Below are 14,660 nucleotides of genomic sequence, written 5' to 3'. Positions count from 1 at the left end.
TTCAGTTTTACAACTGACTAGGTATCCCCCTTTCCTTTCCTTTCCTTACATCTAGTGCACCTCAGTTGTGCTAGGCATTGGCACAACTGAGGTGCACTAACGTTTGGTGAGGTTACCTTCAGCCACCATGGTTCTGGCCTTTGGAACAGCCTGCCGAAGGATCTGAGGGACTCAGAAACTGTCAAAAAAATTTTTAAAGATCTTAAGACACATTTGTAGCCTTGCTTATAAGGTGCTTTTAGTCATAATATCTGTTTTATTTATTTTATCCCATTTTATATATCCTATTTATTTGTATTTATTTGAATGCATTAGTCTCTCATATCCACTGTTATTTTATTATTGTTTTTACTATTTGAATATCTCTTTCAGAAAATGTTGTGTTTTATTTGTGTCACGCCTGCTCCCGCTCCCCCTCCCTGGTGCTCAAAGGCACCAGGCTCCCCAGCATTACACACTCCTGCCACCATCATTAAGCACACCTGCCTTCCCCCATCACACGCATCAGCGTATTATTGGATTCACCTGGACTCAATCACCTGTTTATTACCTCCCCTATATTTGGCAGTTCCCCATCTCTGTTCCTCCGCTGCTGCGTTAATTGTCATTTGTCGTTGTATACCTGTGTGCTGACGCTGTTCCTGTCTTGTTCCCTTTCTGTTCCGTATTAAATGTTGACTCCCTGTACCTGCTTCTCATTTCCGGCGCCAGTCTTTACAGAGATGCAGAAGCCATCAAACGAAGCATGCTGACGTTCCAGTTGGTGGTGACGTCGGGTCAGGGGCCGACACTGATGGAACCGGGGGTGCCTAAGCCAGCTCATCGGGCTGTCACTCCCTAGCTGGCTCGAGAGGTTTCTTGCCCCGGTTGGCTCGGAAGTCGCCCATCCTACGTCAGGCCTCAGCCGGATCGTCAGGTTTTTACGGCCAGCCTGTTCGTCAGGTTGCTACGCCTCTGCCGGATCATAGGGCTTCCACCCCTCAGCGGGATCGTCAGGCTGTCACACCTCAACCAGGTCATCAAGCTCCCACGCCTCAGCCGGGTCGTCAGGCTCCCACGCCTCAGCCGGTTCGCCAGGCTCCCACGCCCCTGCCGGTTCGTCGGGATTCTACGCCCAGCCAGTTTGTCCAGCGCCCGTGCCTCGGTCAGCCCGTCAGGCTCGCCCAGGTGGGATGCCGGGTGGCGCCCCTAGAGGGGGGGTTCTGTCACGCCTGCTCCCGCTCTCGCGCCAGGCTCCCCTGCATTACGCACTCCTGCCACCATCAGTACGCACACCTGCCTTTCCCCGTCACGCGCATCAGCGTATTATTGGACTCACCTGGACTCAATCACCTGTTTATTACCTCCCCTATATTTGGCAGTTCCCCATCTCTGTTCCTCCGCTGCTGCATTAATTGTCATTTGTCGTTGTATACCTGTGTGCTGATGCTGTTCCCTGTCTGTTCCGTATTAAATGTTGACTCCCCGTACCTGCTTCTCATCTCCAGCGTCGGTCCTTACAATTTGTCTTGATTTAGGTGTAGTCATAGCCTTTGTGTGTAACGTAATCACGTCAGTGATGCCAAGCATGTTCAGCATCCTCCTACACATGAGGATACTGTCTTCATGCCCACACAAAAGCTGTGCACTCTTATGGTTTACTGTAAGTGTTTGGAATGTGGTTTGTTAATGTTGGAGCTGTGGTAAGATAGCAATGTGGTCCAGGTTGTGGTCAAAGGTTGTGGTCAGGGTATATTCTCTTGTGGTGAAGTGTTACTTCAAGTGTGGTTGTGGTCAGGGTATGTGTTAGTGATTAAACAGGATGTGGTTTGTAAAGCAGTGTGGGCCTGGTTGAGGTTGAGTTAGAATTGATCAGGCTGTGATTGTGATAATGGTTATTGTTAGGTAGTGTGAAGGTGTATTAAGATGGCTCCAGTCTCTGCTAAAGCCAAAAGCCTGGCTGGCACATACACACACTCTCTCTCTCTCTCTCTCTCAAACACACATACACACTCTCTCAGGTATCAAACCCCGCAGTGTGTGTGAAATGCATGTGGTTCTAGTCCAGTGTACTCAAAGGCTGCTTCATATCTCATATACACACACACACACACACACACACACACACACACACACACACACACACACACACACACACACACACACCAGCCTCTAATGGGCAGAAGAGCTGCCAGCACCTTAGCATGTTAGCTCATTAGCCATTAGTGTCTCTCTTCATCTCTACGCCCTGGTGAAGGAGAGAGAAAGTGATGTGATGGCAAAACGGTCTAGGACTTTGTCACTGACACAGACAATGATGTATTGAAACCCTCTTAGATGAGGCTAGGGCTAAGTGAGGAATTTTAGCACTAGAGGCTAGGCTAACCTGTGGCTAGCTGTGCTGTAGCTACTAGCATTTAATCCCTATAAGACACTTAGCCACTGTGATCAAAATCCTAGCATCCAATCTACTACTGTAAGTCTAAGTTTAACAACAAATGCTAATGCTAGCTCTATTGTTGATCACCTTCTCACATTGAAAGCGTTTTTGGGTCTTTGGTGTGACTGCAGGCTCCTTCCTGCTACTTCCTCCACTGCTTTAATTGCGAATGGAGACGAAAGTGCCGCAGTTGCACGCTTGTCAGTGTGATATTATACTCTAATGCTGAAACTCCACTGGGAAATAAGCATGGCCCTCCATTATGGTTCAATCACACCATTGCTGGTGGGCAAGAGGAGCTCAGCTGTGTTCAGTGCAATAATAATAATCATCATGCTGAGATCATAATGACTTGGATGTTTAGGAGAGGGCCAGACAGGACTATCGAATAATGCAGAGCAGACATCCCCCAGGCAAGGGGGTGTGTGTGTGTGTGTGTGTGTGTGTGTGTGTGTGTGTGTGTGTGTGTGTGTGTGTGTGTGTGTGTGTGTGTGTGTGTGTGTGTGTGTGTGTGTGTGTGTGTGTGTGTGTGTGTGTGTGTGTGTGTGTGTGTGTGTGTGTGTGTGTGTGTGTGTGTGTGTGTCAACTGTTTTACAATTAGGGATAGATGGATGCCTTTGGGAAAAAAATTGATCTTGACTGATTCCCATCAAGAAAATCAATCAGACACATCTCCGTACAAGCAGTGATTGAAATTCTGTGTTCGTGTGTCTGCGTGCGTGCGTGTTAGTAAGCAAGTAAGTGCGTAAATACGAACATGCTTGCATGTGTGCTTGTGTGAATGTGAGTAAAATCACAGGGCAATACATTCATTATTCAAGGTTATCTCTTGGAGGGCTCTCCATTTCATTCTCTACCTACCTATCAGGTAGGCTAGTTCCATATCAGTAGATGTGAAGAAAAGGAAAGGTAGGAGTGCTACTCTGTTCCTCACATGTCTCTCCACCACAAAGTCTAGCTCTCTAAGACATGATCATGAACAGAGAGTGAAATGGCTCATAAGACACAGACACCTACTTGCAAGGGTCAGGTAGAACCGGTTTATCAGATAATCAATGAATGTCCCTATCTCTTGCTCTTTCTTTCTCTCTCTCATACCCAGTGCCTTTCCACGAGGTCCCGGAATACTCCAAGCGGCGTCGGGCCCTTCCCCCTACCAGCAGCAGCGGTAGCTCCCTGGTGGCCCCCCGGGTCCTGCTGCGCTCCAACAGTGACAACAACCTCACGGTGAGCCAGGGCCCCCCCCAGGACTGGTCCCAGCCCCAGGGACACCCCCAGCACCACGGACCCCAACACGGAGGGGTCGGACCCCCCACCTCCACCTCCCACCATATCCTCTCTCCACAGCTGCTCCAGCAGATGCAGGGGAACCCCAATGGCACTGTGAGCACCATGGGCCAGGGGTCCCGCAGTACCAGCGTGGGGGTGGTCCCCCGGAGTCGGTCCCCGTCCCTCAACCGGCTGGGAGAGGAGGCCCGCAGGCCGCACCCGCAGACACATGTACAGACACAGCAGACGCAGCACAGACAGCCCAGGTCAGTAGGAGGAGAAGCAGCAGAAACAGACAGAAACACAGACATGTAGGCACACACACTTTACCCACACACATGTATGTGTATGTACATGTGTGTGGCTGTATGTTTGTGTGTGTGTTTGCACTGCGGATTAGACGCTGAAGGCTTTATATTGCTGGTGACTTAACCTTGGATCTGCACAGTCCTCCTTGACAGATTAATACAGACAAATGGCACTCATTCGTCCACACATTCTGACACACTGTCCATCACATTCCTTCTGTCTGGGAACAAGGGAGAGAGAGAAAGAGAGAGAGCGAGGAGGGAAAGAAGGAGAGAACAATTAAGTGCTTGACAAAGAGAAACAATGGGCAAGAGGGAGGAATATTTCTTGAATTATTATATTTAACTAGGCAAGTCAGTAAAGCACAAATTCTTATTTACAATGACAGCCTACCCCGGACAACACTGGACAAATTGTGCGCCGCCATATTGGGCTCCTTATCACGGCCTGTTGTGCTACAGCCTGGAATCAAACCAGGGTCTGTAGTGACGCCTCTAGCACTGAGATGCAGTGCCTTAGACCGCTGCACCACTCGGGAGCCCAAGATAGGGAGGAGAGAAGACATCCTGAGTGATGGAAAACAAGGGAAAGCAAAAAGGGAATGAGGGGATAAGTGTGTCTTTTGCCCTGACATGATGACAGCCATGTCATTTTCCTATTTTGGATGTTTAACACTGCAACCCAGGATGGATTGGACATTGGAGTTTCACTTTATCTCCATCCTCCCCACCAAATCCTTTCCAATCTCATGTCCAGCTTGCCTCTTGTCCTCTCCACTTCTTCATCTCCTTCAATCCCTTCTCCTTCCATCCATCAGCCTTTCCCTCCTTATTAATTCCCTTTTACCACTCATTCCATCATACTCTCCTCTCCGCTCTCAGTCCATCCTCTACCTCCATTTCCCCCTTAAGGCGTCAACATGTTTCAGTTCAGCTGACGCCTAGCCGAACTGAACGACTGTGCTCGAATACTCTCTTAAATTAACTTAGATCAAGAAAAAAGCGGCAATAGTACTGTTTGTCAACTTTGAGATGCCGTAGCAAGTATAAAGTTCCGAACTCTACCAAACTGTTTCAGGTGGGAAGCATGCGGACGCCTTTCTTCTGTCCTCTGCCCACTCCCTCCATCCCATTTTTTCAGCAACTTCTTCCATCGCTTCTCTTCTTCCTCTTTTCTCTCCTTTTGTTAACCCTTCTCTATCTTTCCGTCCATCCATCCTCTCACCTCTATTTTTTTCCCTTTCCCTCTCTCTGACTTTTTTTGCTCTAGAAAAAAGACTCAAGGCATAGCTGAATCAGAAACTATGGCGACGGATCCTCGTCCTATAGCCTGACTTGTGCCTAATTCACATACTCTCCAGAGAGTCTAGACAAATCGAATCAGATTCCCTCTCTCCTGCAAGAATATTCTTACCCAAGACTTTCCAATAAAGAAATACAATGTGGACTAAAAGATAAAATAAGATCAGTATTTGACTCTGGAAGTCTTTCTTAGTATGGTGTGGGTTTTAACCTTACCTGAAACCTGAAGATGCATATTAGCTGCCAAAGCTAATGCCTTGGGCTATAGCTTGGAAGGCTAAGGTAGTCTTCAGCCACTGAAATGACCCAGATTCGTTTCTACAATCAATTGGGACAAAAAAGACGCAGCCAACTCTGTTGAACATAACCAACAATGATTTAATCAGATTAGGTTGTATTTTGAGTGGACGATCCCTTTATACTGAAAATCAGCCTGAGCACCGTCTGAGAGAGGATGTGTCAAGGCAAGTCTCTCTTTCTTTCTCTCTCTCTCTCTCTCCTAGGGCATCATTGATTAACAGAGTGAACTTACACAGGAGCTTTTAGTCAACACTGAGTATTGTCTAATTAACATATTTTCAAAGCCGCTCCACTAATTGCCAAGACACAGCGGGGAATGTGGCCATTCGTCTAGAAGAAACACTCCTTTGTTTTTTCTCCTCTTTTCCCCGTCCTTCCCCATTGTTGTCACTGATCAAGAGAGATCAATGCAATAGGATGGACTCCTCTTGGCCCATATTTCCCAAAAGGGGTTGAGCTAAGACGCGTTTAGAACTGATGCCTTTTGGAAGTCTTTGCATTTGATCGGTACATTCTTTCATTCTATTTATGGTTTGGAAAGTCATGCCCCCTATTTTATTTTATACAACCCTGGCTTTCCCCTAAGTGTGTGTGTGTGTGTGTGTGTGTGTGTGTGTGTGTGTGTGTGTGTGTGTGTGTGTGTGTGTGTGTGTGTGTGTGTGTGTGTGTGTGTGTGTGTACTTCTTTTTCTACCTTATCAGCACACAATTCACCTCTATGTCCTGACAAGGTAGAAAAACTATAACTTTTTTGAAAAGTCAGGAATTTTTTCATGTCCTGAATTTGTTCAAATGCTATTTTAAGCTTAAGGGTTAGGTTTAGGGTTTTGGGGTTAGGTTTAAAGTTAGGGTTATGTTAAGGGTTAGGGAAAGTATGATTTTTAATGGTCAAACATGTTTACTCCCCAAAAAGTCCTGAAATGTCATAATAATTTAAATCTGTGTGTGTGTGTGTGTGTGTGTGTGTGTGTGTGTGTGTGTGTGTGTGTGTGTGTGTGTGTGTGTGTGTGTGTGTGTGTGTGTGTGTGTGTGTGTGTGTGTGTATAGATCTGGAATGGGGCAAGATCTCCATAGACTCAGGGTTGAGGAGGGGAGTGGTGTTCAGGATACCTTCTCTCTCTCTCTATCCTCCTCCATGTCTTTCTCTCCCTGTCTCTCTCTCCCTGTCTCTCTCTCCCTGTCTCTCTCTCCCTGTCTCTCTCTCTCTCTCTCTCTCTCTCTCTCTCGCTGTCTCTCTCTCGCTGTCTCTCTCTCTCTGTGTGGCTGTGCTTGAGTACTTACCATGGTGCTGTTGCTGGGGCTTACCACCAAGTGGAGCTCCAATACAATACTACAACAGATCAACCCAGACACCAATGAATACACAACATTAGGTTCATCTCAGTAGTGTAGTAAACTTGTGGTTTCATCTATAGTTGGACTCAAGCAAATGTACACGTGTGCTTGTTCTTCTCCTTTGGTTATGCTGGCAGGGTTTTGGCTTGTACACTCGCAATAAAATAAATAATAAGAAAGATCTGAGACTTTCTGTAGGAAATGTATCAATTGCATCTCAGAAAGGTAAGGACAGACTCTTTCTCTCTTCCCTGTGTTGGGATGTCTGTCTGTTTGTGTTGTGGGTGAACCCATTGTCCTCTTTTTCCTACCCAGAGGACACTGCAGGGATCAGCGATACTTTATGTGGGCCAGCTTCCATCCTGCCCCATTTACAAGCTCCATAAATCAGACACTTCCGGAACCCCTCGCTCCCCTCTTGGTTCTGTTCAGGACAGCGGTGTAACTTAAGAGTTTACAATATATACTGTGTATACTGTAATACTCTGCCAAATGTGGCATGTGCTAATATGCACTCCTTCTCTATCTACCTCCTCTGTCTCTCCTATCTCCTCTTCTCTCTCACCCTCTCTTCCATATCCTCTCCTCTCTTCCCTCCTTCCCACCTCTCTGTCCCATCCTCAGCCCCAGTGGTAATATGGAGGTGGTGGTCCAGCGGAGGAAGCTGTACAGTGCTGTGCCAGGGAGGCACTTTGTGGTGGTCCACGCCTACCATCCACAGGCCGAGGGAGAGATCACCCTCTACAAGAACGACAGGGTTAAAGGTGAGACATTACGGAGTGTTAAGGAGAGAACATACAGATATAATTGTATTATGCTGAACACTGCTCTACCACTGGAAACATTTGTAACACAGATGGAAATTAGCTGTGTGTATAGCTAAATCTGGGGCAACATTTGTTGAGCATGTCATCCCTGAGAAATAAACTAATAGAGAGCAATAATAATGGCGTCTTTTTGTAAGCACTAACTCCACCATGGCTTGTTGGCCAAAGTTTATGGGGGGTTTGGAGGGTTTTCTGGATACTCACAGAAAACAAGTTCTGTGGTAAACACAGGCTTAGGAGATCTTATTCGTTTTGTTCTATGAGATCATCTTCATCAGCTGAAGTATTTATGTATTTAAAACAAGCACATAAACTACATAAATGCTACATAATTCTTAAAGGTAATGTTAACTGGCTCATACAACAAAACATATCAGATCTCCTAAGACTGTGTTAACCTCAGACCTTATTTTCGGCATTTATCCCAAAACCCCACTCTTTCCCCATTCATAGGAATGGCTGAACGAACCAGAGGTAATTAATTTCTGGTTTTTAGGACTACAAGCTGGCGAGCTCTATAAACACAGGTACCATGCGATCCGCAAGTGACATTTACTACAGTACATGTGCTGTGTATAATGATTCGCTCTCTCTCTCTCTCTCTCTCTCTCTCTCTCTCTCTCTCTCTCTCTCTCACCACACTCCCCCTCCCCTCGCTCCAGTTCTGAGCATCGGAGAGGGGGGGTTCTGGGAAGGCAGTGCCCGGGGCCAGGTGGGCTGGTTTCCTGCGGAGTGCGTGGAGGAGATTCCTGCCAAGCCCAGCGAGGAGAGGATGCGTAAGTCATTAAGCATGCTGACCCAGATATTTGGGAATAGGAGAGTGGTTGGGGATCTCTGAGGAGGAGGAAGAGGGAAGATTTCTGCTCCATGGATCCCACTGGTGGCATCCTAGGGCACTGAGACTCACTTTTCCACCCAGGAGATGGGCTCAGCACAGGGACTGTTTAGTGTGTACAGATCCAAAATAATTGGATTGGTGTGACGTGGAAGAATATGGAGGAAAGTCCCCTAAGCCCAATTAACACACTAGGTGTAGCCATCAGCAATTGACTGCCTACCAAAGGTGTGTAGGGGCTAGGGGGTCTTTCCAGACTGACAAGAGAGAAAGAGAGGTAGAGAGAAAGAGTGTTGGATGGAGGGTAAGGCCTGATCTCCCACATTCCTTCTCTCCCCTCTCCTCCCCCTCCTCTCCTCTCAAGCCACACTGTCAGATGTCAGACATATGGGGCTTTAACGGTGGCGTGTATTCATGGATGCCAAGGGAAGCCAGGCTTCCCGAAAAAAAAAAAAAAACATAATTTATCTTTCGTCTCTCTGTGTTTCATAATTTTCCTTCAATTTGCAAGAGGCTGAATGTATCTCACTGGAGAAAGCATCCGAGCGAGCTAAACAGCGCTTCTCTTTCTCTGTATGTGTAGCCCATCTATCTGAGCTCAACTGTGAATGGTCCTGGTGCACCAAAAAAAAGTGTCAAGGGAAGCCAGTTTGGATGTGGCTTCACACCAACCACATCACATCAAAAGCAATACGTAATTTATAAAAAAACTGGAATTGTTGTGTCTCGTTGTGTTTTTGTCCTCCGGTGGCTAGCTAGCTAGCTATAATCATCCTTTTCTTAAATTAACCATGGAGGGAGATAGGAATTTGGACTTGTGGTTTTACTTTATTCCCCATACTGGTCAATGATTATAACGCCGATTCTGGTCCAACAATAAATGCTGGCCTGAGAGGAGGGAAGTTCAATGTAGCTAGCTAGATGTAATAGGCTAGCGTTAACTTGCTGGCCTAGTGCATCAAATCAAATTGTATTTGTCACATGCGCGAATACTTACTTTCAAGCACTTAACCAACAATGCAGTTTTAAGACAAAAATACCTCAAAAAAGTAAATAAATAAAAGTAACAAATAATTAAGGAGCAGCAGTCAAATATAAAATAACAATAGCGAGGCTATATACAGCGGGTACCGGTAAAGAGTCAATGTGTGGGGGCACCGCATTGCCCATGAAAGGAAGTTAGGATAGCAAGCGAGCATTTTAGCCAGGTAGCCTAGGACAACAAAACAATTAAGTGTGTGCTGTATGACAGAGAGGAAGATGTCCTTGGCGTTTCTCTACAAGTAGGGTGAGTCAACATGTTTTTTCAACTTGCACGCACAGACACACACACACACACAAATCAGTACCATGGACAGCCACATCATATTTAGCTTACGTTGATTGGATTAAATTGTTTTTGGTATCTTTTAGTTGTCATTGTATTAGACTAAGCACAGGTGATCTGATGATGTTGAAATGGTGCTGGAATAGTGGAGGCAGCTCCTGTTTTCTTTTTGACTTGCGGTAACTCTCTGTGGTTCTAAATCAATGGTTGTTTAGTGGTACGAACATTTAGGAAACATTAACTTGCTGGACCATGCTGTAACTGTTTTCTACATGTAATATGCTATGTTGCTCTCCGGTTTTGTGATGAAACAAAGGTGCGATTGAATTTATTCTGCCACTGTCTTCATATTGTCTCGGCTTTCGGCCTATATACCACGGTAGCAAGGCATACGAACCATTATACGCTGGCACAAGTGTGACATCACTCGTGTATGTTATGGTTGTCATCCTATTGCTGATAACCATAATCATTTCTGGAAGCTTGGGTTCCTTCCCATTCCCATGCTTTTGGTAAATAACCACATTAGCCATCAGTCTCTGTGCTAGATCAGTTATTGTGTTGCTAACCATAGGTCGGTAAACGTAACAGAAATCATTGCTCTGTTTTGTGCTACCCATAGCACTGGAATGGTCTTAGCAAGAGCTGACCTGCAATTCACTACTGTTAGCCATAGCAAAGGATCACTAACAGTCCAGTGTGTTCTGATGTCCTCTGGGCTGCAGGGGAATTAACACATCCCGCTCCATTCCCTTCTCTCTCCCTTTCAACTGGCCCATTTATTCTCTCTATGCCCACTCTCAGTCTCCCTCACTTTCTGCCATCTTACTCTCTCACGGTCTCTCTCTCTCGCTCGCTCTCTCTCTCTGTCCATGTCGATATTCCTGTTTTCTTTTATTTATTTTGTCTCTCTCTCAATTAAATTCTATTAAATGATGCTTTGTTGGCATAATTGCATAATACAAAATGCATTATGTCTTACCCTTCCTAGCTCCATCTCTCTGTCTCTCGCCATTAAAATAACATCAAATTGATCAGAAATCCAGTGTAGACATTGTTAATGTTGTAAATGACTATTGTCGCTGGAAATGGTAGATTTTTTATGGAATATCTACATAGTCGTACAGAGGCCCATTATCAGCAACCGTCACTCCTGTGTTCCAATGGCAAGTTGTGTTAGCTAAACCAAGTTTATCATTTAAAAGGCTAATTGATCATTAGAAAACCCTTTTGCAATGATGTTAGCACAGCTGAAAACTGTTTTACTGATTAAAGAAGCAAAACATCAGTCTCAACGTCAACAGTGAAGAGGCGACTCCGGGATGCTGGCCTTCTAGGCAGAGTTCCTCTGTCCAGAGTCTGTGTTCTTTGCGCATCATAATGAACGGAGCAAAGTACAAAGTTATCCTTGATGAAAACCTGCTCCAGAGCACTCAGGACCTCAAACGAAGGTTCACCTTCCAACAGAACAACGACCCTAAGCACACAGCCAAGAAAACGCAGGACAGGCTTCTGAGTTTCCTTGAGTGGCCCAGTCAGAGCTCGGACTTGAACCCGATCAAACATCTCTGGAAAAATAGCTGTGCAGCAATGCTCCCCATCCAACCTGACAGAGCTTGGTAGGATCTGCAAAGAAGAATGAAATTAGATCCACAAATACAGGTGTCCCAAGCTTGTAAGGTCATACCCAAGAAGACTCGAGGCTATAATCACTAGCGAAGGTGTTTCAGCAAAGTACTGAGTAAAGCGCCTGAATACTTATGTAAATGTGATATTTCCGATATTTTTTATTTGTAATAAATTTGGAAACATTTCTAAAAACCTATTTTTGCTTTGTCGTTATGGGGTATTGTGTGTAGATTTAATACATTTTTGAATAAGGCATTTTTGAATAACGTAACAAAATGTGGAAAGATTCAAGGGGTCTGAATACTTTCCGAAGGCACTGTGTATTGTACCAGTCAAAAGTTTGGACACAGCTACTCATTCAAGGGTTTTTCTTTATTTTTACTGTTTTCTACATTGACATCAAAACTATGAAATAACATATATGGAATCATGTAGTAACCAAAAAAGTGTTAAGAAAATGTAAATATATTTTATATTTGAGATTCTTCAAAGTATCCACCCTTTGCCTTGATGACAGCTTTGCACACACTTGGCATTCACTCAACCAGATTCATGAGGTAGACATTTGGAATGTACAATTAACAGGTGTGCCTTGTTAAAAGTTACTTTTTTGAATTTCTTTCCTTCTTAATGTGTTTTGAGCCAATCAGTTGTGTTGTGACAAGGTAAGGGTGGTATACAGAAGATATCCCTATTAGGTAAAAGACTATGTCCATATTATGGCAAAAACAGCTCAAATAAGCAAAGAGAAATGACAGTCCATCATTACTTTATGACATCAAGGTCAGCCAAGGTCAGCCAAGTGCTATGATGAAACTGGTTCTCATGAGGACAGCCACAGGAAAGGAAGACCCAGAGTTACCTCTGCTGCAGAGAATAAGTTCAATAGAGTTAACTGCACCTCAGAAATTGCAGTCAAAATATATTTAGATTTGTTTAACACTTTTTTGGTTACTACATGATTCTAAAAATGTGATATTATTCTACAATGTAGAGTAGGTGTGTCCAAACTTTTGACTGTTACTGTATATATATTGGCAGTAGGGGGGCAGATGGGGCGCAGCATGCCCCCTTTTTCCTGTCTGGCTGTTCTCACCCCCTCCCTGCGACACCCCTTTTGAACCAGCCCTGGAGCTCTTGGCAGAGAGAACTCGTTTCACACATTGCCAGATCAGAAGTACCTTAGGGCTGCCCCAAAGAATGCCTGTCAGAAAAGGGAACACAGTATGGAAATAGCTAGCTAGCACAAACCCTCGCAGGGGCAGTCTCATCAAGACCGGGCCTTGCACGTGTTCATTGCGAATGCATGGATAGCAGGACTTGTAAGTGTGAAGATTCTGATTGTCTACCTTACTTACATGTACTTACTTAGTACTCTATTTTATTTTTAAATGGAACAGTTTTTATATTGGCAAATCAGTAACTACCCAGCTTAAAATTCTAGGGAGAGAGAATCTTTTTGTAATGTTACCCTTAATGTTCCCTAACATTTTCCATTAGTTAGAGGAAAATTCAATCTATGTTAGCAAAAACCTTCTAAGAATCTTTTTAGCATGTTTTGGTGTTAAAGTTAGGAGAACATTCCCTTTATGTCAAGCATAAATGATCTAGAATGTGGTTACAAGGTTCTCAGAATATACAACAATTGTCACGACTTCCGCCGAAGTCGGTCCCTCCTTGTTCGGGCGGCGTTCAGCGGTCGACGTCACCGGCCTTCTAGCCACCGCCGATCCACTTTTCATTTTCCATTTGTTTTGTCTATGTCTTACACACCTGGTTTCACTCACCCAATTACCTGTTTATTATTTAACCCTCTGTTCCCCATGTTTGGTTGTGAGTGATTGTTTGTTGTATTGTGGTCCGTATTGTGGGCTTGGTAATTCTCTTGTATTTTGATGACTTTGAGTAAAGTTACTTTTATTTACTCATCTCTGCTGTCCTGCGCCTGACTCCTCAGCACCAGCTACACATAGATCCTTACAACAATGTTCTAGACATGTTTTTTGGGATGTTGCAAGAATATTCATGTGTCCAGTTTTCTGTGTGTTAGGAGAATAACCCATCGATGCCCCACCAAACATGCGCAGAATAAAATCTAATTGTCTTGGTCACATACGCATATTTAGCAGATGTTATTGCAGGTGTAGCGAAATGCTTATGTTCCAACAGTGCAGTAGTATCTAACAATTCACAACAATACACACAAATCTAAAAGTAAAAATGTTTAATTAAGAAATATATCAATATTGGGACGAGCAATGTCAAAGTGGCATTGACTAAAATGCAGTAGAATACAGTATTTACATATTAAATGAGTAAAACAGTATGTAAACATTGTTAAAATGACTAGTGTTCCATTATTAAAGTGACCAGTGATTCCATGTCTATGCACATAGGGCAACAGCCTCTAAGGTGCAGGGTTGAATAACCGGGTGGTAGCCGGCTAATGATGGCTATTTAACAGTCTGATGGTCTTGAGATAGAAGCTGTTTTTCAGTCTCTCGGTCTCAGCTTTGATACACCTTCTGGATGATAGGCCGTGGCTCGGATGGTTAATGTCCTTGATGATCTTTTTGGCCTTCCTTGTCACACACTGATCTGTTTCACCTGTCTTTGTGCTTGTCTCCACACCCCTCCAGGTGTCGCCCATCTTCCTTATTATCCCCAGTGTATTTATACCTGTGTTCTCTGTCTGTTGCCAGTTCGTCTTGTCTTGTCAGGTCTTACCAGCGTGTTTTCCCGTCTCCCTGCTTTTTCAAGTTCTGTTTCCTAGTTTTCCCGGTTCTGACCATTCTGCCTGCCCTGACCCCGAGCCTGCCGTTCTGTACCTGCCTGACTCTGACCCATTTATGAACCTCTGCCTGTCCTGACCATGAGCCTGCCTGCTGTTCTGTACCTTATTGACACTGCCCTGGATTACGGACCTCTGCCTGCCTTTGACCTGTCTTTTGCCTGCCCCCTGTTGGGTCAATAAACATCTGTGACTCTAGCTGTCTGCATCTGGATCTTATCCTGAGTTCTGATATTTGTGACATCGGGTGCTGTGGGTGTCCTAGAGGGCAGGCAGTGTGCCTCCAGTAATGCTTTTGGCAGACCGCATCACCCTCTAG

The 14,660-nt window shown here is 44.8% G+C and overlaps 1 protein-coding gene across 1 annotated transcript in view; it reads left to right on the top strand.

Moving 5' to 3' along the window:
• The window catches only part of LOC115202831 (SH3 and multiple ankyrin repeat domains protein 2), a 246,326-nt gene that overhangs the window by 148,494 nt on the left and 83,172 nt on the right, over positions 1-14,660 (top strand). The window contains exons 11-13 of the mRNA XM_029766886.1: positions 3,522-3,954; positions 7,557-7,696; positions 8,422-8,535. Coding sequence (XP_029622746.1) covers positions 3,522-3,954; positions 7,557-7,696; positions 8,422-8,535 — 687 coding nt within the window. The remainder of the gene's footprint in view (positions 1-3,521; positions 3,955-7,556; positions 7,697-8,421; positions 8,536-14,660) is intronic.

This window comes from Salmo trutta, chromosome 12, assembly GCF_901001165.1.
Source record: "Salmo trutta chromosome 12, fSalTru1.1, whole genome shotgun sequence".
Lineage (NCBI taxonomy): Eukaryota > Metazoa > Chordata > Actinopteri > Salmoniformes > Salmonidae > Salmo > Salmo trutta.
Note: the sequence above shows the minus strand (reverse complement) of the source record. Positions and strands in the feature narration are given on the sequence as shown.